Genomic DNA, 24,422 nt, shown 5'->3' with positions numbered 1-24,422 from the left:
TACAGCGCCATTGTTGTGTGCCTACCTAAGAGCCATTCCCCCTCCATGAAAACAGAACCCTCGCTTTGACCCCCTGTCTTGGCACAGTGTGCTCAAGGAAGTGGGCCCCTCCTCCAGGTCAAGATTGGTTTTTGCCGTTGTGATCATTGTTTCAAAGGGGTGGGGGCAGCAGGCAGTGTGAACCCAGGTCTGGCCAGTGGGACCAAGGGGAAGTGTGCTGGGGTGAGGAGTTCGGGAAACATTTTTCCTCCCTGATAAAAAGAGAAATTTCCCCTTCCTTTGATGCTGTTGTATGAGGATGTGATGCCAGGAGCACTGGTAGCCATCTTGCAATCACTGTGGCTCAAAGACAAAAGCCAGAATGCTGAGGCTTGCCAAGGGGACAGATGGGAAGCCCAGATTCTTGACTGCACTGTTGTTTTGTAGAATTGATAGCCCTGAAACTACCTATCTCAGAGCTGCCTGTTACATGAGATAATAAACATCCATTGTTGAAGCCATTTTTAGTCAGGTGTTCTTTTACTTGCAGAGGAAAACATCTTAACTGATAATGGACTCTTTCCATTCAATGGACAAAATCAATTCAGAATGATTCAAAGAAAACAGATATTGGTGTGGGTGGAGTTGCACACCCATTGGCTCAGGGCACCAAAAAAGCTACAGGCGGTGCCAGCTTCAGACTTCGCTGGATCAAGTCTTCTGGACTCAGTTTTTCTCCATTCTCAACAGTGCTTCCCTTTGTTCTGGCTTCACTCTCAGGCGGGCTCTCTCCGCATGGTAAGACTTGACAGCTTCAGGCTTGCTGTCCTTACGGGAGCAGTCACGCTGGGAAAGGTGGCCGCCTCTTCTCCCTGCTTCCACCAGAAGTTATAGGATGAAGTCTGACCAAATGGCCACCCCAGAACTGCACATGGAGTGGAGCGACGCTGGGGGTCAGCAAAGGCTGTCCGTCCACAAGGTTTCTTTCTTTGCTGATGTTGCACAAATAACTGTAGCCTATACAGCTAGGGCTTGGGAGTGGGTGATGGAAAGTCAGTCTTGCTTTCGGTACGTCTTTGCTAACTCAGGTGATTGGAATACTAAGAGCACTTCTAGGGAGAGTACTGGGGTCCAGAAAGGACTTTTTGTTATATTAGAGGACATTTGGTTAAAATTTAGAAATGCTGACACAGCTATCAAAGTACTGTATTTCATAAAGCTATGTAAATGGAAGGAAAACTTTTTTCTCCTACTGGAGCAAAGTGTAACAAAATATTGAGATATCCACCGTTTCAAGAATTTCCAACTTTTGTGCCAAAAAAGAATCTAGATGAAGCTGCCAGAGAAAATGGGGTTTTCATTCTTTCAGGGGTAAGTTTTCCTAGCCTACTTTTTCTAACCAGAAGTTACTTTTTAGTCCACAGTCATTTAGAGATACTGTTGGCCTTTTGTGTTAAGCACTCAGAGTTCCTAAGAAATCGAAGGTATAGAAGAGGACTATCTGTACTCAAAAAGCACATTTCCGCTCTTCTATTTTACTGTATTTTCAAATGAATCGAGACTTTTTTCATTCTTCATAAAAGCATAGTATCAACATGAAGTTCTAAAGCTATTTCCTTGGCCCTTGTTCAAAGCTTTCAGATACTTTTCTATACTTAGGGAATTCTGTAGTTCGGGCCTTTTAAAAATGTATATATATATTTTTTCACACTTAGCTATCAAGAAGAAAAATCCTTTTCATTGACAACCAGCTCTTTTTATCATGCTTCTTTCTCTTCCATACCATGTGTAGACACACACGTGTCCATCAGATGACTTGACTTGGTTTGAGTTTCAGTCATTTTTTGTGTTCTTCACTGTTTACTATCCTTTCCATGTATTAGTAAAGTTCACATATTTATTTTTATTGGCCATATAGTGCTGATTCACTGTTCATATATTTTGGGCTGAAATTGGTAAGGAGTGAAAATGAAATAGTTGTACTGCCTACTGTCCTCTGTTGTATATAGCAAAAATAGGAATAAATTTTTTTTTCATAGTCATACTTTATCGTAGAGTGAGGAAAGGCCTGAATGGGGTTAAGAATGGAATTTGACTACAAATGCCAGGGTTTAGCCTGAATACTGCTGATAGTTAGAAAAACCGTATTTTAACTTGTAACTGGATTTGATTGAATCATTGAATAAGTAGGAGTACACAAATGTGCTTCCTTGTCATAACCTGCTTAACTATGTTTGTGCTTCTAGTTATATTAACTCCTTGTTTTGACTAAAGGATTGAATTTTTTTTTTTTTTAAGAGTAGGGCTCTTTTTGTCAGTGGGGGTTTTGAGTGGAAGACAAAAAAAAATCACTCAATTCCTGAGTTGTTGACTGAAGGTAATTCTGGAAAAAAGCATATATAGTGATTATATTCTAATTGTACTTAAGTTCTAAAAACGGTTTTTTTAGAGAAAACTTAAAGCAAGAATCCTGACTGTAACTCTAACAGCTTTCCTGACTTTTTAGACTGTGAGAGTCCAATTGTGATGCAGCTTGAGCTGTCCCATGGGTAACTCTCCCTGAGTCTCAGATACTTTGATTTTTATTAGAGAAGAAACAGGCATTCACTTGTTGGCATTAGAATAGCTGTCTCAGAGGTAGAGGCCAAAATTGGTTGTCACATTGACAAAATGATCACATTAGACTCTAAGGATTTTCCGGGCTGTCACATTCCAAGGAAGAGTGCTAGCGCAGACTTTTAGCCTCTGTGTTTCTGGAAACATGGCTCAGAGATGACAGTTTATTCTTGGAACATCTTGTTGCTCTTTAGCTGCCATTAGCTAAATGTGTGCTCTGTGTGTAATAGTGCATGCTTTTGCCTGGAGTCTTGCTCTGATTCGCCTTAGTTTTATGGTCATCTGCTCTTGGCTCAGCATTTTTTCATCTTAAAGTTGTTTTTTTTTTTTTTTTTTTTTTTTTTTTGCCGTACGCGGGCCTCTCACTGTTGTGGCCTCTCCCGTTGCGGAGCACAGGCTCCGGACGCACAGGCTCAGCGGCCATGGCTCACGGGCCCAGCCGCTCTGCGGCATGTGGGATCTTCAAGGACCTGGGCACGAACCCGTGTCCCCTGCATCGGCAGGAGGACCCCCAACCACTGTGCCACCAGGGAAGCCCAAAGTTGTATTTTATACTTAAATCTTTTAGATATGTCAGAATAGTGAGGTAGTCTAAACTTTAAAGGAAGAAATGTTGTTAAAGGATTGCATTTGGAAACTTGCTACATCTGGGCTGATTTCTATAAATTTCCTCTTTTGCCACATAAATGTTCTCAACAGAACAGAAAGGAATAACATTCCACTGAAAAAGTAAGCTACCGTAAAAACAAAATATATAAACAGCATTTCCCCAGAAAACAGAGAGACAGCTCTGAGGTCCTGATTCTCATCTTCCTGGCAGGTCTTCTGTCTTTCAGAATACTATCTTTGGAGTATCTATTTTAATATAGGTAGCAGCATCAAGGACTGGAATTCAAAATCACTTTATTATAGCATAAGTGATTCTATGATTATAGCTAACAAAATGTGCTAACAATATTTTAAAGTATTTTCAAAAAATCATTTGTGGTTAGAAACATATTACATGAGTAATTATATTCCTTTCTGCCCTGTCATGTAGTAGCAGGGCTGTCTCCGCATGGTAATCAGGGTTAGTCACCCCTGCCAACGTGGTAGCCTTGGTAGCCTGTTTCTAGGCCTGCTGGTCTGTTGGCACAAAGAGCCCAAAGTGACCAGGCGGCAGCTGTTGTAACTCTTACTATGTGAACTCTGGTGGAAATGTCCCCTTCTGGGAGCCAGGTTCTTTTCAACCCACCAAGCTTAAAGTTTCAGGCTAAGGAAGCAGAAATCCTCCAAGCAGGAATCCCCACTCTTAAGTGAGTCGCTGAGAGTGATGGTGAGTGGTGTACCCATTGTGTGCTGTACCCATGCTTGCCTGTTGGGGGTGTACCACCCTATAATGGCCACTGGTTTCAGGAGTATACCGCACCCTGGAGGAGTGCGCCATTCCTCACAATATGTCACCTCCAAGCTGGTGCCTCAGCTCCATTTTTTTTTTTTTTGGTTATTATTTATTTATTTTTGGCTGCGTTGGGTCTTCATTGCCGCGCGCGGGCTTTCTCTAGTTGCGGCGAGCGGGGGCTGCTCTTCATTGCGGTGCGCAGGCTTCTCATTGCGGTGGCTTCTCTTATTGCGGAGCACGGGTTCTAGGGTGCGCGGGCTCAGTTGCTCCGCGGCATGTGGAATCTTCCCGGACCAGGGCTCGAACCCATGTCCCCTGAATTGGCAGGAGGATTCTTAACCACTGCGCCACCGGGGAAGCCCCTCAGCTCCATTTTTTAGGAGGCCATTTACCACTCTGGCTGGCTGGCAGTTTCTGGATAGGACCGTGTGGTGTCCATGTCTCATGCCCACTTCTGCACCTCCTTTGCCAAAAAGTGAGTCTCTTGGTTTGACATGTTGTTGACATATTGTTATGCAGTATCCCACTTTGGTGGCTCAGACACTTATGGGTCCTGGGACGGTGGTGCTAGCCTACGTGTCAGCCTTAGTCAGAATGAATTGCTGCCCTTTCCAGGATGGAAGGGGTCTGATGTAATCGAGTTGCCATCATGCAGCTGGCTGGTCTTCTCAAGGGATGGTACCACACCAGGTGATGAGTGTTGATCTCTGTGGCTCTCCAGTCATACATTCAGCAGTGACAGTGGCTACAGAGCAGCCTTGGTGAGAGGGAGTTCATGCCGTAGGGGCCCTGCACAGCCTCCGTGTCTGCCATCATGGCTACTGGGCTCATGAGCCCATTGCACAGACACTGAAGTGGCCAACATCAGAGGCTGGCCGAGTGTTTCATGAACCACGCGTAGGTTTTTTTTTTTTTCCTCCTCTCTCAGCTGGTCTTAAAGAGCTCCCCATGAGGCCGTATGTAGGAGCTGAGCTGAGAGAGAGATGTTGCTATAACAGCTGAAGATGACATAGAAGTCTGGGCCACAAGTAAAGCATACTTGTGCCTTTTAGATTGGCACAAGTCTGATCGCTAATGTAACACTTCCATCTTAAAATGGATTGCTTCTGGGCCCACCTAGCCTGGTGGTTGTTATGGCAACCCAACTTATGAAAGATGATTCTGGCCACCTGGGCACTTGACGTCCCATGCTCAGATGCTGTGTCTCTACCACAGCCCAATAGCATGCCAGGAGCTTTTTCGTGTTTTTCCCTTGGGAGTTTTTTGAGTGGTATATGTGTCTCTTCTGCAAATGGCATGACCTTGCTCCAGAGCCCTAGGGATCTATGCTGAGCGACCCTCCTATTGGGGCTTGCCGGCCTCCCTTCCTACCAGATACTTCCAGTTCTATGGGGTCCGCCAGGTCGTATGGCGAAAGCAGCAGAGCTGCTTGAACTGCAGCTAACTGTTTGGGCCTCACTCAAAACCATCAGTCTCTCAAAATCCAATAAATGGGTTGAAGTGTTGAATAGCTTTCTCAAGCGTGGAATATATTGCCTCCAAAACCTGGAGAAGGCCTACCAAGCATTGTGCTTCTTTATTACAGTAGAAGGAGCAGACCTTTTCCTTTACTTGGAGGCAATGTCTTGGTGTGCTTCAGACCACTTGACCTCTGAATACTTCCCAGATGGGCAGGCCCCTGAAACTCTATCCTCTGAAGCATACGTGTCTCACCAAGACGTCTCCTCGCCACTTCTGCTTGTCGCAGTACATTAGCATGATGTCAGTAGTGGACCAGTGTATTGTCCTGTGGAACGTCCATATGGTCTGTGTCCTTGGAGACTATATTATGCAGGAAGCAGTAGTTAACCTAAGGCACTTGCCTCATTTGGGGCATCTGTGTAATCTTGAAATAACCTGGGAGCTCTGTATTCCAATGGGGTGGTAGGGACCACTTCTGCAGGCCTAGAAGGCCCACGGGAACCTGAGGGTTAAAGGTGCTCATGTGCATCTCCCTAGGCACCCCTATCCCATGTCTGAGCCCCACTTCTTCCTTATCAGGGACCTGCTAGGAGAAGGCATAGGAGATTTATCATCTAGAGTTCAGCATTCTCTGAAGATCTGCCACTCTTGCAGTTAAGACCTGTGCCCAGTCTTCAGCTCTAGAGGCCCTCCAGGTGCAGGAGATGAGGGTCTGTTTCAATGCTGCCAAGGAGGCCCTCTGGCTCTCACCGTTTGCTTAAAGTTGGTGATTGTTTGGGCCTTTTGTTTTCTTTTTTCAGAGCATCGGTGGCACTCAGCAACAACCACAATTGCACTTTTCTTACAGTTATTATTTCTGTCATAACCTCTTTAACACCAGAGATACTGCATGAGCCCTTGCCTCCTCCACCAGTGTGCTGACCCAGTCTGCCAGAAGTGAAAGTCTCAGCAATGGCACAGCTACCCCCGGTGAGGGACTAGCAGTATTTTACCTCCAGTGTTGGGATCCTCTTTGCCCAGAAGCTGCCGAGTGGTCCAACTCCAGAACCCCATCCTCGAGTTTACTTCCTTTGACCACTCCACCCCTAGAACCAGTGGTCTTAGGTTGGCTCCCTAAAAGCAGAATCTGAGACAGGGGTTTGGGGACAGGTAATGTATTGAGGGGTGCTCTTCAAGAGCAAATCTGTAAGGGAGGGAGTCAGCAAGACCAGGGAAGGAGAAAGCCAGACGGTGGGTGTGATCTCAAGGTAGGCCTGGCCTAGCCTCAGTAGGAGGGCTATGGGGCAAGAATGCCCAGCAGCGTCTGTCTCTCCTTAAACCAAGGGGGTGGGACTTCTGGACCCCCATAAGTTAGTCACTGGCTATGAGGTGGTGTGGGGCGGGCACAGCTTCCCTGATGAGGTGCCTCTCGGCGGCTAAGGGCAGTTTTCTGGAGAAGGGGACAGCCGTGAGCACTTAGCAGCCAACACGCAGAGCAGCTCACACAGATGGGCCCAGTGAAGGGGAGTGGGCGAGCCTCACAGCATCTACCACAGAAGGCAGCTGATGAGCTCTTTACAAAATTAAAAATGCGTGTACCCTTGACCCAGCAGCCCCTCTTTCAGGAGTTTTGTCTGTGGATACGCTCACACATGTGGAATGACGTATTTACTCAGATGGCAATGGCAGTGATAGCAGAAGCCTGGAGAACACCTGAGCGCTCATTACAAGGGGACGTATTGGATGGCACCGTGGAATACACTGCAGCCACTAACAAAACAAAAAGTGTGAGGAAGCTCTTTATGTGTTGATATGGAATAGTTTCTAAGAGGTAGTGGTAAGTTAAAAAAAAAATCAGAATAGTGTAAATACTGTATTACCATTTGTTTTAAAATTTATTTTATATGTACATGCATATGCATGTATATAATTTTAAACGTACAGACACTCTCAGCAGAAATGTACAGTATAACCAAGAAACTGGTAACGGTGGTGGTCTACGGGAAGGAGAAAAAAACAAGAATGGGACAGAGACTTAAGTTTTCACTGCATACTCTCTTATACCTTTCACATTGTGTACCATAGGCATCTGTTACATAATCAAGTAAAAAATAAAGTAATTCATTTTTAAAACAATTCCGGATCTGCTGTTTACTAGCTCAGTGATGCTTGTCCTTAGCCTCGGTTTCCTTACCTGTAAAATGCAGGTGACAAAGCCTTCACTTCATAGGACTGCAGATATTAAACAGGGCAATGCATAGAAATCACTTAGTATAATGCCTACCTGCTAATAATCAATAACTGTTAGCTGCTGCTATTAATATTATCATTTATATTATTATGGTTTATTACCTTGTAGGGTAATCATGAGAATGAGCTTAAATGAAGTATATTGTATACAGTAACACAGTGCCTAGCATCACAGTGTGTGTGTGTGTTTCTTTTTAACACAATGCAAATTAATAAATGTGGTGCATATACGTATATACATGTATTTTTAAGGGAGCTAGAATCATGTTCTACATACTGTTTTGTAACCTGATTGTTATACTTAATACATTTTTGGCACTTTCCTGTACTGTTCATATTCAGGAATACTCGTATTTTACAGCGATAATGGTAGACCAGCAGTGCACCCTGGGAGTGGGAAGCGTGTTAGCAGTTCATAGCAGTAGTGCAGTCTCCCTGTGTCTCATCGTCCAGAGGTGGTAGAAGGCACCCCGGAGCCAGCAGTCCACTGTCACTTGCTGGCCCTGAGCTGTCAGAAGAGGCTCTCTTGAGCCTTCCTACCTGGAGCATTCTCTTGAGGAGTAAGAATAATTTAACCTGACAGATCCTGGGAGAAGGGTCTCAACAACTAATTATGAATTACTCCTGATCCTTTGAGTTAATCCAGTGGCATCCATAATGAAGTGTGTGTATGAAGATCCATAGGAGGCAAAAGGAAATATTAGAACTTACGTTTCTCTTTAATTTGAATCTCCCTTACAACCTCTGTTTTTTGTGTTTATTTATTTTATTAATTTTTGGCTGTGCCGCACAGCTTGTGGGATCTTAGTTCCCCGACCGGGGATTGAACCTGGGCCCTTGGCAGTGAAAGTGTGGAATCCTAACCACTGGACAGCCAATTCCCTGTGTTATTTTAAAATACGATAGTAGCACTTTTTTTATAATAATAAAATAAAAATTTGTAACTTGAAGGTGCATGCTCAAATTCTTTTTACTGATAGGAATATACAACATTGTATCTAGGGTATTATTTCCAGGGTGTCTGGTTGTATGGTATACATTAATTTCTCCTGGACACTAGGTTGCTTCGACCTAACCTTGAACCTCAATCTCAAAAGGTAAGGGAGGCGTTTGCCAATTTAATGTTGTACCATAGTTCAGTCCTAGGACATTTCAGAAGGGTTACTCATGTAAAAGTAATAATGGTACTAGTGGTAATAATATCCTGTTGTATTTTAGAAAGCTTTCCAGTGCCTCATTAGTAATAACACGGAGACAAGCTTAGGCATCAGAATAATCACTGAGTCTCAAATGTAACTGCTGCATGTGTATTAATTACAAAAGCATTGATCATAGTATTACAGTTTTGGTGTACGTTCACGAAGGAAAAAGAAAGTTGAGGTTTAGTAGCACAGAAAAACACTAGCTTTAAAAATTAAGTCTGAGGGGCTTCCCTGGTGGCGCAGTGGTTGAGAGTCCGCCTGCCGATGCAGGGGACGCGGGTTCGTGCCCCTGTCCGGGAGGATCCCACATGCCGCGGAGCGGCTGGGCCCGTGAGCCATGGCCGCTGGGCCTGCGCGTCCGGAGCCTGTGCTCCGCAACGGGAGAGGCCACAACAGTGAGAGGCCCGCGTAATGCAAAAAAAAAAAAAAAAAAAAAAAAAAAAAAAAAAAAATTAAGTCTGAAATCATGAAAAAAGTTCCAACTTCCCTAGTCATCAGGAATGATTACTGAGTGCAGATTGACTGTAAATGCAAATCAAAACCTTAAAGTACAATTTCTTGCCCCTCATACTGGCCGAAGTGTTAAAGTCTGATGATTTTCCAGGGTTGGTGAGGATGCTTTGGAACAAGGGGTGTAAATCGGCACAGCCACTTTGGAGGACAGTTTGGCAACGTTTTCAGAGATAAAAATGCTCATGCCATTCACTGTCTCTGGATCTGCCCTAGGGAGATACTCTTACACAAAGGGGCACATACAAGCACGTTCACTGCAGCTGTCAATGGCAAACAGTTGGAGACAGCCATCATTGGGGGAACATGAAAAAGAGAGTGACTTTTAAAAAAATGAAAATGCGGGGGAGGGATAAATTAGGAGGTTGGGATTAACACATACACACTACTATATATAAAATAGATAACCAACGGGGACCTACTATATAGCATAGGGAACTATATTCAATATTTTATAATCTGTAAGGGAAAATAATCTGAAAAAAAATAATATATATATATATATGTTTACCTGAAACTAACATAACAGCGAAAATCAACTATACTTCAATAAAATTTTTTAAACAGTAAAGTAGAATTTACATAACATAAACTTTATAATTTTAAAGTGTAGAATTCAGTGCTTTTTAGTATATTTACAGGGTTGTGCAACCATCACCACTGTCTTAATTCCAGAACATTTTTATCACCTCAAAAAGATACTCTCTGCACATTAGCAGTCACTGCCCATTTTCCCCCTCCCCTTTCCGCTGGCAACCACTAACCTACCTCCTGTCTCTAGATTTGTCTGTTCTGGACATTTCATATGAATGGAACCATACGATCTGGCCTTTTGGGGGCGGGGGTGGGGGTGACCGTTTTATTGTGATATAATTCACATACCATGCAAGTTACTCGTTTTAAACGTACAGTTCAGGGTTTTAGTATATTCACAGAGTTGGGCAACCATGACAACAATTTTAGAACATTTCATCACCCCGAAAAGAAGCCCCATACCCTTTAGCTATCATCCCTGAAACTCTCCTCCCCAGCCCTGGGAAACCATTTCTGTCTCTATAGAGACAAAGGCAATCTATAGATTTGCCAATTCTGAATATTTCATATCAATGGATCATAAAACATGTCTTTTGTGTCTGGCTTCTTTTACTTAGCATGTTTTCAAGATTCATCCACATTGCAATATGTGTCAGTACTTCATTCTTTTTTACTGCCGGATAACATTCCATTGTGTGGATAGACCACATTTTGTTGATCCATTCATCAGTTGGTGGACATTTGCGTTGTTTCCGCCTTTGGGCTAATAATGCTGTTATGAACATCCATGTACAAGTTTCTGTACGAACATAGGTTTTCTATTCTCCTGTGTAGAATTGCTGGGTCATATGGTAACTCTGTTTTACTTTTTGAGGAATTGCCAAACTTTTCTGCAGCCGTTGTGCCATTTTACTTTTCCACCATTGATGTATTAAGGGTTCCAGTTTCTCTATATCCTTGCCAACACTTCTTTTCCATTTAAAAAAAGTTACAGCTATCCTAGTGGGTATGAACTGGTATCTCATTGTGGTTTTGATTTCCATCCCCTAATGACTAATGATGTGGAGCGTCTTTTCTTGTGGTTATTGGCCATTTGTATATCTTCTTTGGAGAAATGTCTATTCAATCTGTGGCAGCCTTATGCTGTGCTGTAGAGCTGTTAAAAAGGAATGAGGCAGATCTATATGTAGTCACCCCTGATCATAACACTGAGCAAAATAGCAGGTAGTAGAAACTACCTGCTATAGGACTTCTCTGGCGGTCCTGTGTGCTTCCATTGCAGGGGGCACGGGTTCCATCCCAGGTCTCGGAACTAAGATCCCACGTGCCGGGCAGCCAAAAAAAAGAAAAAAAAGATGCATTATAGTACCATAAATTTTATATAAATATACACGGGGGTACCATGTGTTACATACACACACCCCCTAGTGCTGTATGGTAAATATAAATATGTAAGAGCGTAGAGAAGGGTCTGGTAGAATATTCCCCAGACTTACCAAGATGCTTGGTTACCTTGGGGCAGAGAGAGAGAGAACTAGTGGGGGTGGGATTTCATCAAAAGGGACTTTTGTCTTATTTATAACATTGTACAAAGTATTCAAGAACTGTTTGGTTAATAAAAAATTGTATGAAAACTCCTTAAAATATATACACAATTTAAAAATACAAGAAAAAGGAAGCAACTGGGGGACTCTAGAGAGGGGTTAGAATCACGTGGAAGGGAATGTACAATTACTGTTCTGAAAGTGTCATTGATCATTGATTCCCTTTATAGCTCAGACCTATTTCGTCTTATGTCCTTTTGATCAAAACAGTTTTGTTGATCTTTTACTAATATATAACAATACAAATAGTACAGAGGTTTATAAAGTTAAAATTAACTGATCGTCTCTTCACCTCAAACCCCTCCTTCCCCATGACAGTGTTAGTGCAGCTTCTTTTCCTAATAAACCTCTGTGTTTTTGTATTTTCTTCTCACCCCACCCAATGAGGTGTGTTTCTTCAGCTTTCTGTTGTTGATGGGAAAAAGCTCCTTCCCCTCTAGGGGTAAGGGAAGTCTTTTTTTTGGCTGCATTGGGTCTTCACTGCTGCATGTGGGCTTTTCTCTAGTCGCAGCAAGCGGGGGCTACTCTTCGTTGCAGTGAGCGGACTTGTCATTGCAGTGGCTTCTCTTGTTGCGGAGCACGGGCTCTAGGTGCGTGGGCTTCGGTAGTTGTGGCTTGTGGGCTCTAGAGCACAGGCTCAGCAGTTATGACACACGGGCTTAGCTGCTCCGTGGCATGTGGGATCTTCCCGGACCAGGGATCGAACCCGTGTCCCCTGCATTGGCAGGTGGATTCTTAACCACTGCACCACCAGGGAAGTCCGAAAGGGAAGTCTTTATCTTTAAGCATCTGTGACAGTGGTCTTTTGTTATTTTGCAGATCCCAAGTTCTGCTCAGGTGTCTTTATTTCATAAAAAGCTCCCATGATGATTCTGATGAGCCCACAGGGTTAAGAATCATTAATCTAGTGAGTAACAGAGCAATCATAAATTGTACCCATGATGCTTCTTCGAGAATTATTTTTGGTAGGTTCTTTATGAGAGAGTAATGAGCCTGTCAGCTTTGTGGAAACATGCCTGAACTTAGATGGTCTGTTTGGTTCCAGGAATTTCACAAAATTTTCACTTTAGGTTATTTTCAGCATTGGGGCTTTAACTCTAACTAAATACTCTACATAGAGCTACCATCTGAGCCTGAGAAAGTGATCTTGGATTCCTTTTTGATAACGGTAGGAATAAGTAGTACAGGACAAACTTAGCTTTCTGCCATTTCAAATCGAAAATGAGCGGATATAGCAAGAATGACAGGTGCTGAAATCTTCCATGCCAGGCAAACTATCCCTAGGTCTTGTTTTGTAAAGTTTTTTCACCCCTCCCCCCACCCCACCCCCAGATTTTTGTAGACTTCTTTATAGTATGTTTGCCTGAGATGCAAGTGAGAAACTCACGTGATTCATAAAACTCCACACTAATTTCCATTCGTAATGTTTTCAGACGTAAAACTTGCAGAAATTCATAGATGCCATTTACAGACGTAATAATAATCAGTTTCTTTAGAATAATAAACCTGAGTAATCTTTCTTATATCTTAAATTTTTGTTAAACTTTACATTTTCTCTTCTAGGTATTCTCATGGGAGCAGTTATAAAAATTATAGAGTTTAAAAAACTGGCAAATTGGAAGGTAGGTTTACCCAATTGTTCTTTTTTTTTTAACATATTTACAATTTTTATTGGTTCTTAAGTTTACTAACACTGATTATGGTGGCTTACTTATCATTCCTTGACGGTCAGTGAAGTTTATATTGTCCCATTGATTTTTTAACATTCTGGTAGATTAGGGTTGATATCTTTTTTTTTTTTTTTTTTTTTTGCGCTACGTGGGCTTCTCACTGTTGTGACCTCTCCCATTGCGGAGCATGGGCTCCAGACGCGCAGGCTCAGCGGCCATGGCTTACGGGCCCAGCTGCTCCGCGGCATGTGGGATCTTCCCGAACCGGGGCACGAACCCGTGTCCCCTGCATCGGCAGGCGGACTCTCAACCACTGCACCACCAGGGAAGCCCTAGGGTTGATATCTTTACATCTGAGTTTTTTGAAAAAGCATAAATCTCACACTGTTTCAAATTAATGTAGGAGCATTCAATGCCATGTTTTGTTATTTATTTGCATTTTTATAGTCTTAGACTAACTTGCTGCATACAAGGCTCTAATTAGCATTTAACATTAAACAATGTTTATTGCTCCTAATTCCATTCTGACAGCTGAGCCCAAGGAGACATATCTGCCCAGCGCTGTAGACCTTACAGAATGCTTTATATACTGTAGCTTCTGTCATCCTCATGACAACCATGGAGGTAGATTGACCACGTATTATCCCCGTTTTTACAGATGAAGAAAGTGACCTCTGAGAGGTTGGGACATGTCTCACATCACAGAGCTAGAGAGCGGTTGGGTTGGCTCTTGTGTCCAGACCCTCTGGTCCTATGTGTTCTATATTTTCTCTGCCACACCATGCTGTCCTCACTTGTGGATGTTCCCACCCTTACGTTCATACAATGGTCATTAGAGCGTGAGGTCCAAGGACTAATTGAAACTCAAGTTTCAGCTTAAACTTTGAGCATCTATATCGAGTAGGGAGTTTAACAAGTGTGTAACAGAACTGGTTTTGTGGAGGGAAATAAGGTCCATTTCAAAATATTAAAAGTATTGTATGGTTAAAATGTGTCACATTTGAGCCCTTCCTACTTGGACACAGCTCCTAGGTGTGAGGATTAATTTACCTGTGGAACTGTAGAGTATAAATTTGCAAAACAGGGCTTTCCTGGTGGCGCAGTCGTTAAGAATCTGCCTGCCAGTGCAGGGGACATGGGTTTGAGCCCTGGTCCGGGAAGATCCCACATGCCGTGGAGCAACTAAGCCCGTGCACGACAACTACTGGGCCTGTGCTCTAGAGCCTGCGAGCCACAGTCACTGAAACCTGTGCACCTAGAGCCTGTGCTCCGCAACAAGAGAAGCCCACCACAATGAGAAGCCCGCGCACCGCAACAAAGAGTAGCCCCCGTTCACCACAACTAGAGAAAGCCCAAAGCCCACACACGGCAACGAAGACCCAATGCAGCCAAACATAAAGAAATAAGTAAATAAAAAAAAAAAATTTGTAAAACAAGCCTCATGGTCTGACGTAAAACACAATTTGAAGCTGTTATAAATAATATTCAGGATATATTTTATGTATTAAATGAATTCTCAAAATGTACATTGAGCTTGGAATATTTCTAGAGCTACCCTCAGCTGGGGAAGGCTCTAGGCAGGCCCCACTGGTGCATGCTGTGTATGAAGCTCAACTGGTTCAGTTTAACCCCCCTCACAGTGGCTTATTCTAGGGCAGGAGCAACTGACAGTACACCCTTTCTCAACTCTTAGACTAGATAGAGCCTGATGTGTAAATACTGCCTGCTAACACATTTTGTTTGATTTAAGATCAATTGATCAAAATTGGAATCGATTTTAAAACAATTAAAAAATCATTAAGTTTTTTGTTTTGTTTTATTTTGTTTTTCATGGAGGAGAAAGAAAGAGTGGCTTTATTTCTTTGCCAGGCAAAGGGGGAACACAGTAGGTTAGCGCCTCAAGAACTGTGCCCCCAGTTTTATTTTAAATGTTATTAATCTATACAAAATTCTAGAAATTTCACATAGATTTTAAAAAATATTTTAAACTGCTTAATTTGTAATCTTTTTTTAAAATTAATTAATGTATATTTTTGGCTGCACTGGGTCTTCGTTCCTGCGCGCGGGCTTTCTCTAGTTGCAGTGAGTGGGGGCTACTCTTCAATGTCGTGAGCAGGCTTCTCTTGTTGTGGAGCACGGGCTCTAGGCACGCAGGCTTCAGTAGTTATGGCATGCGGGCTCAGTAGTTGTGGCTCACGGGCTTAGTTGCCCCAAGGCATGTGGGATCTTCCCGGACCAGGGCTCAAGCCTGTGTCCCCTGCATTGGCAGGCGGATTCTTAACCACTGCGCCACCAGGGAAGCCCTCACATAAAAATTTGAACTTCTAGCTTCTCTCGAAGAAGCAGAAGCTCTCTCAACACCAGGCCCACATTCCCCACAGCAGAGATCCAAGGCACTGAGTGCAGCTGCGGCCCTGGGGAATGCTGTATGATCCCTTCTCCGAGCAGGAGGAGGAAAGGTTATCTTTTACTTTTAGTTTTATATGCTTCAGTATTATTAAATTTATTTTTCAACAGATGTTAGTTTTCAAGTTAAATAATAATAATATATTGAATAGTATAGATGAGTGAACCACAGTTGGGTGGTGAATGTAATTAAGTGCCCTGAAGAGCCATCTAGACAACCAGTGCTTGACATCAGAAAAGGATGGGGTTTTTAGGCTAAAACAGTTGGGCAGGCTTTCTGGAGGAGCAGGTGTTTGTGGAAGCCAAAGCAGGAAGTAGGATCTGTTTGGAAACTGGTTGCTGCAGGGAACAGGGGAGGTAAGAAAAACAGTGAAATTGCTGGGTGTTTTCTTTCCATGTAGGTCTGTTTCCAGACTGTCCTGCTGGGCCTGCCTTCTACCTATATTGTCATATGCTTAATATATTTCTTTAAGTCAACTTGCTTTTTTATGTATATAAGTCTTTATAACAGTTTTTTAAAAGCTTTTATTGTGGTAAAATATACGTAACATAAAATTTAGCATTTTAGCCATTTTTAAGTGTACAATTCAGTGGCGTTAAATACATTTACAATGTTGTTTAATCATCACCACTATCTATTTCCAGAATTTTTTCATCATCCCAGATGGAAACTCTACCCATTAAACAATTCCCTATTCCTCTCTCCCTACTTCGTTTTCTACTTTATATTTTTCTTAGTATTTTCTATTTTTTTAGTAGCCCCTATTCTACTTTCTGTGTTTATGAATTTACCTCAAATGGGTGGAATCATACAATATTTGTCCTTTTTTATCTGGCTTATTTTATCAATACTTAGCATGATGTGTTTTTGTTTTGTTTTGTTTTTGCGGTACGCAGGCCTCTCACTGTTGTGGCCTCTCACTGTTGTGGCCTCTCCCGCTGCGGAGCACAGGCTCCGGACTCGCAGGCTCAGCGGCCATGGCTCATGGGACTAGCCACTCCGTGGCATGTGGGATCTTCCCGGACCGGGGCACGAACCCGTGCCTCAACCACTGCGCCACCAGGGAAGCCCTAGCATGATGTTTTTAAGGTTCATCCACTTTGTAGCCTGTGTCATAACTTCTTTCCTTTTTATGGCTGAATAATATTCCATGGTCAGTATATACGACACTTTGTTTATCCATTCATCTGTTGATGGGCCCTGGGGTTGTTTCCACCTTTTGACTGTCGTGAATAATGCTGCTATGAACGTTGGTGTACTATATACATTTATTTTAAAGGAAACATTATAATACTGTTTTAAGTGGGAAACCAATATTGTTTTTATAAGTAAATACGATAAAAACAAAGTGGTACATTTGCTTGCTGAAGCCTCTGAGGTCAAGCCTGTCCTCTTTGTCAGGAAGGGGGATCAGCATATTGGAGAGAGGCTTAACACGGTAGCACCAAACTGACGCGTCTGACTTAATTGGGATTGAGGAAGAATCAAAAAGGGTGGGGTCAGTGGTATTCGACACACATTGCTCAAGTACCACCTAAAACCACATCAGATCACTTTAGGGGAGATACTGCCCAAAGGAACCTGGGATCTTTCTGTAACGCTATTCATTGTAAGGTGGTGTGTGCATTTCCTGTGGCTTCTGTAACGAATTACCACAAAGTGGGTGGCTTAAAACAGAGATTTGTTCTCTCATAGTTCTAGAGGCCAGAAGTCTGAAATCAAGGTGTTGGCAGGGCCACACTCCCTCAAGGGAGCGAATCCAGGCCCTAGGGGAGAATCCTTCGCTATCTCTTCCGGCTTCAGGTGGTCCCAGGCATTCCTTGGTGATGGCAGCCTAACTCCTGTCTCTGCTTCAGTCTGTCCTCATGTGCCTTCGTCTCTGTGTCTGTGTGTCCCTTTCTGTCTCTTTTAAGGACACTGTCATTGTGTTTAGGGCCCACCCTAATCCAGTACGATCTCAGCTGTGATTCTTCCCTTAATTCCATCTGCAAAGACCCTATTTTCAAATCAGGTCGCCTTTTGAGGTTCCAGGTGGACATGAATTGGGAATAGAGGACACTGTGAACCCACTGCAGGTGGGTTCTCCGTTTTCCCAGAGGAGGTTTTGTTTCTGAAACTCCCAGAGTCTCTGCAGTGGCCCAACTGCACAGATCCTGCGAATAGGTTGCCCCACAAAGCACAGAGATCGGCCCATTTCTTTTCACATGGCCCCAGTCTGAGTCATGAGCTTGTGATACAGGCAGTTATTTTAAGACTTAATAAGGCATTTTCAGAAGTCATCATTTGCTTCTATTTTGAGCCTTTTTTGAATGTTATTTTAGTCTTTATGGTAACAGCCGTACATTTGTAAGGATACATTTATCATTCTTTTGAATAGGGATTTTGACAAGAAGTCAGACTGTCAAGATTGTGACATAGAAGTTTTCATATGAAAAGGGCCTGATTTTGCAGTATTAAATAGACTGCGTATTACCTGTAGTCATTTTGGGTTTGAGAACCAGTATGTATTTTCCCCCAATCCACCAACAACTAGAGAGCTGTATTATTATAGAAGATGAAATTATTATTCCATTCCCCCCAAAGGTGGCCATATTCTAAAAATACCTTTCATAATGGTACTTAATATTTGAATCTGAAAGCATGGCAAGGGGCTCGCTTTTTAGCCATGTCCCAGGTTGCAAGGGCATCAGGTGAGGACTCTTTCATCACATCAGATTTAGGAAAGTGGCATAGTTGTCTAAGACATGCAGAGAAAAGGCAGGGCTATTCTCAACATGAGTAGGGTTTACTCTTCCTCTAAGTGGATTGTTTTAGGGCTTACCATTAACCTTTTTCCTGGAGGAATCCAATTTGTGGACTTGTTTTTGAAAGTGTTCTATTTGAATTGAAATGTTTTCTATATTAAAATTAGTTTTCTTTCCTTAGTAAAGAATAAAAAGCATACCGCTGTGTGTTTGAAAGTGGTTCATTCTGCTGTTTATTTTGTTGGTCACCTTTTAAAATCATTTGTCGTACATTTTTAAATGCGGGTTTTGAGGTTTTTGTATATTTGTTTTTCTCTCCTTTTGTTTGTTTTTGTCACTCCTTTTGTTTGGTTTTATTATCAGGTGGTGGTTTAAGCATGTATTTTTCCACTGGGCCAGGTTCTAAGAGAACAGTTACTTTGGCTCTTCATTGATGGATTTATTTCTTAATTACACAGATTTCATGCCTCTGAAAATATCCATTTTATATTTACAGGAGGAAGAAATGTTTCGTCCAAATATGTTTTTCCTCCTTTTGCTTCCACCTATTATATTTGAGTCAGGATATTCATTACACAAGGTAAGACTCAGGCACACATGAGTGCTTTTGGTCCGGGTGGCTCCGTGTGTTTGTAAGGCAAGTCCCTTAAAAGCTCGCATGTTAATTTAGCAGTGGTGGCTCTGTGTGAACACCCTGGCGTGTGTGGTAGAAGCTGGACTGTCATGCCTGACTTGTAGAGGGAGCAAACATGGTCAGTGGGCTGCTTTCATGGTTTCAGGCAGTGTGGCTTACTAGTGTTTTCCATAGAGGGGTACTCTCCTAGAAAGAAATAGCCAAAGTGATTTTGATGGTACACAGGTGTTACATTGACTCCTCTTGGACACAGACTGACCCATGTTAAGAGAACAGACTGTGTCCTGGGATGACAGGGACAGGTGCCCCAGGCCTACTGGTTCTCTCACGTCACCATATTGGGCCTTTCTCCTGCCTTGGGCCCATCCATCCTTCAGTGTCTCCCCTCTCAGGGCACTGCCCTGGGCCGCAGCTCCCAGCATTATGCCCTTTAAGCCCCAGTCTCCATTCCTTCCCACCCTCTCCCTGGCCCTGCTTCTCCTCACCAGACTGGAGCCCCATCCTTCCCCCTAGTCTTCCACCTCCTTCTGGCCCAGTCACCTACTCCCACAGTTGCTCCGCTCATTCTTGGCTTCCTGACCCTGGAGAGCAGCATCACTGGCCCCTGCTCAGTTCTCTGCTTTGCTCTGGCATTTCTGGTCTCTGCCTTCCAGCTTCCAGTGGGGCTCTTTCTGCCTGGGCAGGAGCTTCTCACTTTTAAGCCAGTTTGTGTGTATACCTGAGTCTTTTCCTTGTCTATGAGTTCCTTTTTTTTTTTTTTTTAATTTGTATAGCAAACTTGTTTTTTTAAATAAATTTATTTATTTATTTACTTATGTATATATGTATGTATGTATGTATGTATGTATGGCTGCGTTGGGTCTTCGTTGCTGCCTGCGGGCTTTCTCTAGTTGCGGCGAGCGGGGCTACTCTTCATTGCGGTGTGCCGGCTTCTCATTGTGGTGGCTTCTCTTGTTGCGGAGCGCAGGCTCTAGGTGTGTGAGCTTCAGTAGCTGTGGCATGCGGGCTCAGTAGTTGTGGCTCACGGGCTCTAGAGCGCAGGCTCAGTAGTTGTGGCACACGGGCTTAGTTGCTCCATGGCATGTGGGATCTTCCCAGACCAGGGCTCGAACCTGTGTCCCCTGCATTGGCAGGCGGATTCTAAACCACTGCGCCACTAGGGAAGTCCATATGAGTTCTTTTTAAATATAAGTGTATTTAAGTTTTAAAATAAAAAGGTGATTTAACTTAAAATACTAGTAATACAACAGTTATTTTGTAAGTGTGATTTTAAAAAACTGTGAAGGTCGGAAGGACTAAGGTTCAGCATATCTTTGGAGAGAGGAGAGAGCCTGGACTTTAGAGCCAGAGAGACCTAGGCCTAATCATGCGCTGCCCCCTATAGGTTCCTTTTGAGTAGAGTATAAATTAAAAACAGAGAACAAAAAGATCCCCAAAAGCCTACCTCCTAGGTTGCTTTGAGATTTACATTAGATGAAAGAATGTATGCAAAGCACCACTCACCACATTAAATAATTGGTAGTGCTTCTTGTTATTATCTATTATAACATGAGTAGTGTTATTATTAATAATAACGTAATAAACTTGAGTTAAATTTGTTATGAGAGTTTTAGTAAAAACATACAAATTAAATTTTTAATTTTTCTCCTGGATATTAAAGCAAAATTATTCTAAGATGCTCAGGCCAGATTTTTTTAAGTTATTATTTTATTGTGCATTAATCAAAAGAAAAAGTGAAAAGGAAATTTAATATTTAAAAAAATCCCTGGGGCTTCCCTGGTGGCGCGGTGGTTGGGAGTCCGCCTGCCGATGCAGGGGGCGCGGGTTTGTGCCCTGGTCTGGGAGGAACCCACGTGCCGTGGAGTGGCTGGGCCCGTGAGCCATGGCTGCTGGGCCTGCGTGTCCGGAGCCTGTGCTCCGCAACGGGAAAGGCCACAACAGTGGGGGGCCCGCGTGCCGCAAAAAAAAAAAAAAAAAAAAAAAATCCCATATCTTATAAACCATTACTGACATCAGATAATTGTTAAAAAGAAAACAAGCAAGAAGGATTTGAAGGTCAGTATCTCTCACTCTTTAATTTTGTGAACAAATCTTGAAAGAACTGAGCAGATTATGAAAATATTTCAAAACACTGCTGAAGAAAATGGATTGATTTCCCCCCCCCCTTTGGCTGCCACTCAGCTTGTGGGATCTTAGTTCGTCGACCAGGGATTGAACCTGGGCCCTCAGCAGTGAGAGCACAGAGTCCTAACCACTGGACTGCCAGGGAACTCCCAAAAAATGACTCGATTTTGACTTAAAAACATAAGACTGGTTATTATATTAGCACATGTAAAGTTTTTATTTTCTAATTTTTTGGAGGGAGGGGAAATAAACTTATTCAAAATTTGAGGAAAATAGTTTTTTAAGAGAAGAAATTTTTGAAGATGGCTTTACAGCAGAAACTGTGACAGTTTATGTGAAAGGGACTAGTGTGAGTTGGAATGGGAATTCAGAGACTTCTGTCCACTGCCTACCAACCCCCAAAGAAGATAGGAAGTTGACTTTATTTTAATATTGCTATATTTGCTGATGTAAATTTGGACTTGGAATAAAAATTTCAGTACAGTTATCATCAGTTGGTACGCATTAGGTAGGCAGCTATTTGGTTCTTTAAATTATTAATATAAAGAACAGAACTTTTTAAAAAATAAATTTATTTATTTATTTATTTACTTTTGGCTGCATTGGGTCTTCGTTGCTGTGCGCGGGCTTTCTCTAGTTGTGGCGAGCAGGGGCTACTCTTCATTGTGGTGCGCGGGCTTCTCATTGCGGTGGCTTCTCTTGTTGCGGAGCACAGGCTCTAGGCGCGTGGGCCTCAGTAGCTGTGGCTCACGGGCTCTAGAGTGCAGGCTCAGTAGTTGTGGTGCACAGGCTTAGTTGCTCCGCGGCATGTGGTATCTTCCCAGAGCAGAGCTCGAACCCATGTTTCCTGTATTGGCAGGTGGATTCTTAACCACTGCACCACCAGGGAAGCCCAAGAATAGAACATTTTTAAAATTATGTCTGAGAGAAGCAGATAAATTTGCTTTATATAGCAAAGGGAAGTTCTTATAGTGGGGCAACTTGAATTCCGGTAACTTTTCAACATCCAGATTAATATTAGCCAACTACGTAAGTTATATCAGAATTAGATCCCTATAAACAGACTAAGACTTGGTGTAATCTATTTTTAAATAACAAAATTAAGCAGCTCTCTGCAAAGAAAAACTCATAGATGAAAACCTTCTGTTTAGGAAAAAAACAAATCATTGTGTTTGCCTTGAGCTATGTTAAAGTTCTTTATGTGCTAAAGATTGATATGCCAAACAGAGTAATTGAATGTTGGATTATGGTCAGCCAATCAAAATTGCAAAAAATGAAGCAAAGAAACTTCCTGAAGGAGATAGGCTTAGTGGTTTGTCAGTGCTGAGCTGAGGACAGTCTTCTGAAGTGAGCTTTAAAGTATCAGTTCCTGGGAATTCCCTCGTGGTCCAGTGGTTAGGACTCAGCACTTTCACTGCCGAGGGCCCGGGTTTCAATCTCTGGTCAGGGAGCTAAGATCCCACAAGCTGCGTGACGTGGCCAAAAAAAAAAAAGTATCAGTTCCTGTTGTCTATGGCTTGACAATTTCTGAGCGTAAAAATGGTTTTCCTTGTCCAGACCCACAGTCATGGACCATCAAGTTACCCTGGCCTTATTCCTAAACAGAGTCCACAGGATTCTAATAAATAGCTTAATTTTTTAAATTTTTGTGGAAATTTGAAAGATGTTACCATACTGCTTGGACTCAAATATTTTCTCTTAAATGCTGTATAGATGGGAATATATTTTATCTATCATATTTGATGATACTAGTAGAGTGAAATAAAATTGCTTAAAAGATGTGGACTACAAAAAGGAGCTTCTGATAGTGTAACCTGTTATCTTGATATTCTTCGTAGTAATGTACCTTTTCTTAATTAATTGAAAAATTATAATTATATAAACTTTGGACTTTAATCAGACATGAAACACAGTTAATTCCTTCAGTACCCATTCATGGGGCATCTTGCATCTGACAGGCAGTATGCCAGTGACTGTGTGGTACAAAAGCAGATGTGGTCATTGCCCCCATTGAGCCTGCAGCCTAGTGGGAAAGACAGATACCAAATAATTACATAAATAAACGTAACGTTTCAGCTATGTCAAGTGCTACCAGGAGAGAGGCACTGTGCATTGAGAGCACAGACTGGGATCTGACTTGGGTAAGGGACCAGAGAAGGCTTCCCTCAGGAAGAGTCAAAATGTCCTGAGATCTTGGGACGATTAAAGTTCACTAAGTGAAGGGGAAGGAAGAGTGGTCCAAGCCCAGGGAGCATGATGTGTTTGAAAAACAAAAAGCTACCAGTGTGACTGGAGCCCAGAGAACAAAGGAGAGGTTAGAGGCCTTCGAGGGGTCAAACCATCCAGGCTTTGGTTGGGTTTTAACTGCGTTCTGAGTGGAAGTGGGGGTCAGAATATAGGCAGCACAGTCAGATTTATCTTTTGCAGAAATCATTCTGGAAGCACTTGGAGAGCAGAGGACAAGGGCCAGGGATGGTTGAGACTTGTTAGAAGCTACTGCAGTGGTCCAGGGGAGAGATGATGGCATCTGGGCAAGGGCGGTGGGGATGGGGATGGAGAGAAGCAGGGAGATGTGAATGACGTGGGGAACGCAAAAGCCACAGGACTTGGCCCTGCATTGCATGTGGGGGTGAGGGAAGATGCCCAGGTTTCCAGCTTGCCAACCAAGGTGGGTGATGGTGCCCTTTACAGAGAATCAAGCATGCGAGGAGGGCCAGCTGTGGGGTCCATGACTTCACTGAGCAGATCAGCTTTTCTAATCATTCCTCTCATTTCTGTTCTCTCAAACAGGGTAACTTCTTTCAAAATATTGGTTCCATCACCCTATTTGCTGTTTTTGGTACGGCAATTTCTGCTTTTGTAGTAGGTGGAGGAATTTACTTTCTGGGTCAGGTAAGGAAAACATCTTTGAAAAACTTTGAAAACCTTACATTCTTAGAGCTCATGCAGGGAAGTGGGGTAGTGACACCTCATGGGGGTTTTACAGTCAAGGTAAATGCTCTCCTGCAAAGAAATCCAGACTCAAACAAGGCACAGTAAAGGCATGCTGAAGTTGTCTCTCCGTGTCCTCGAGAAGCTTTGGTGTCTGGAATTGAGTGAATCTTTTCCATAATCCCCAAAAGTATTTGATATTATTTGCAAACCAATATTGTCTTAAGTTGGAATACCTAAAAATAAAGCAGAATCTATACCATCCAGATCTTCAAATTTCAACAGTATCCATTCTGTTGTCAGACTGAATCAAGGTTAAACACTGTTTCTTTAATAAAAATTTGCCTTTTAAAAATCAAAGTTGATTCTGAATGTCTTCACTCAATTCTAAGCTGT

At 42.7% G+C, this 24,422-nt stretch overlaps 1 protein-coding gene across 3 annotated transcripts in view; it reads left to right on the top strand.

Moving 5' to 3' along the window:
- Nucleotides 1–24,422, top strand: part of SLC9A8 (solute carrier family 9 member A8) — a 70,344-nt gene that overhangs the window by 9,859 nt on the left and 36,063 nt on the right. For all 3 annotated transcript variants that reach the window (XM_082644311.1, XM_082644312.1, XM_082644310.1), the window contains exons 4-6: nt 13,080–13,138; nt 18,834–18,917; nt 23,886–23,987. In XM_082644311.1, coding sequence (XP_082500437.1) covers nt 13,080–13,138; nt 18,834–18,917; nt 23,886–23,987 — 245 coding nt within the window. The remainder of the gene's footprint in view (nt 1–13,079; nt 13,139–18,833; nt 18,918–23,885; nt 23,988–24,422) is intronic.

This window comes from Mesoplodon mirus, assembly GCF_964341445.2.
Source record: "Mesoplodon mirus genome assembly, chromosome: 15".
NCBI classification, from domain to species: Eukaryota; Metazoa; Chordata; class Mammalia; order Artiodactyla; family Ziphiidae; genus Mesoplodon; species Mesoplodon mirus.
The sequence above is the reverse complement of the archived record's forward strand: the minus strand, read 5'-3'. Positions and strand labels throughout refer to the sequence as shown.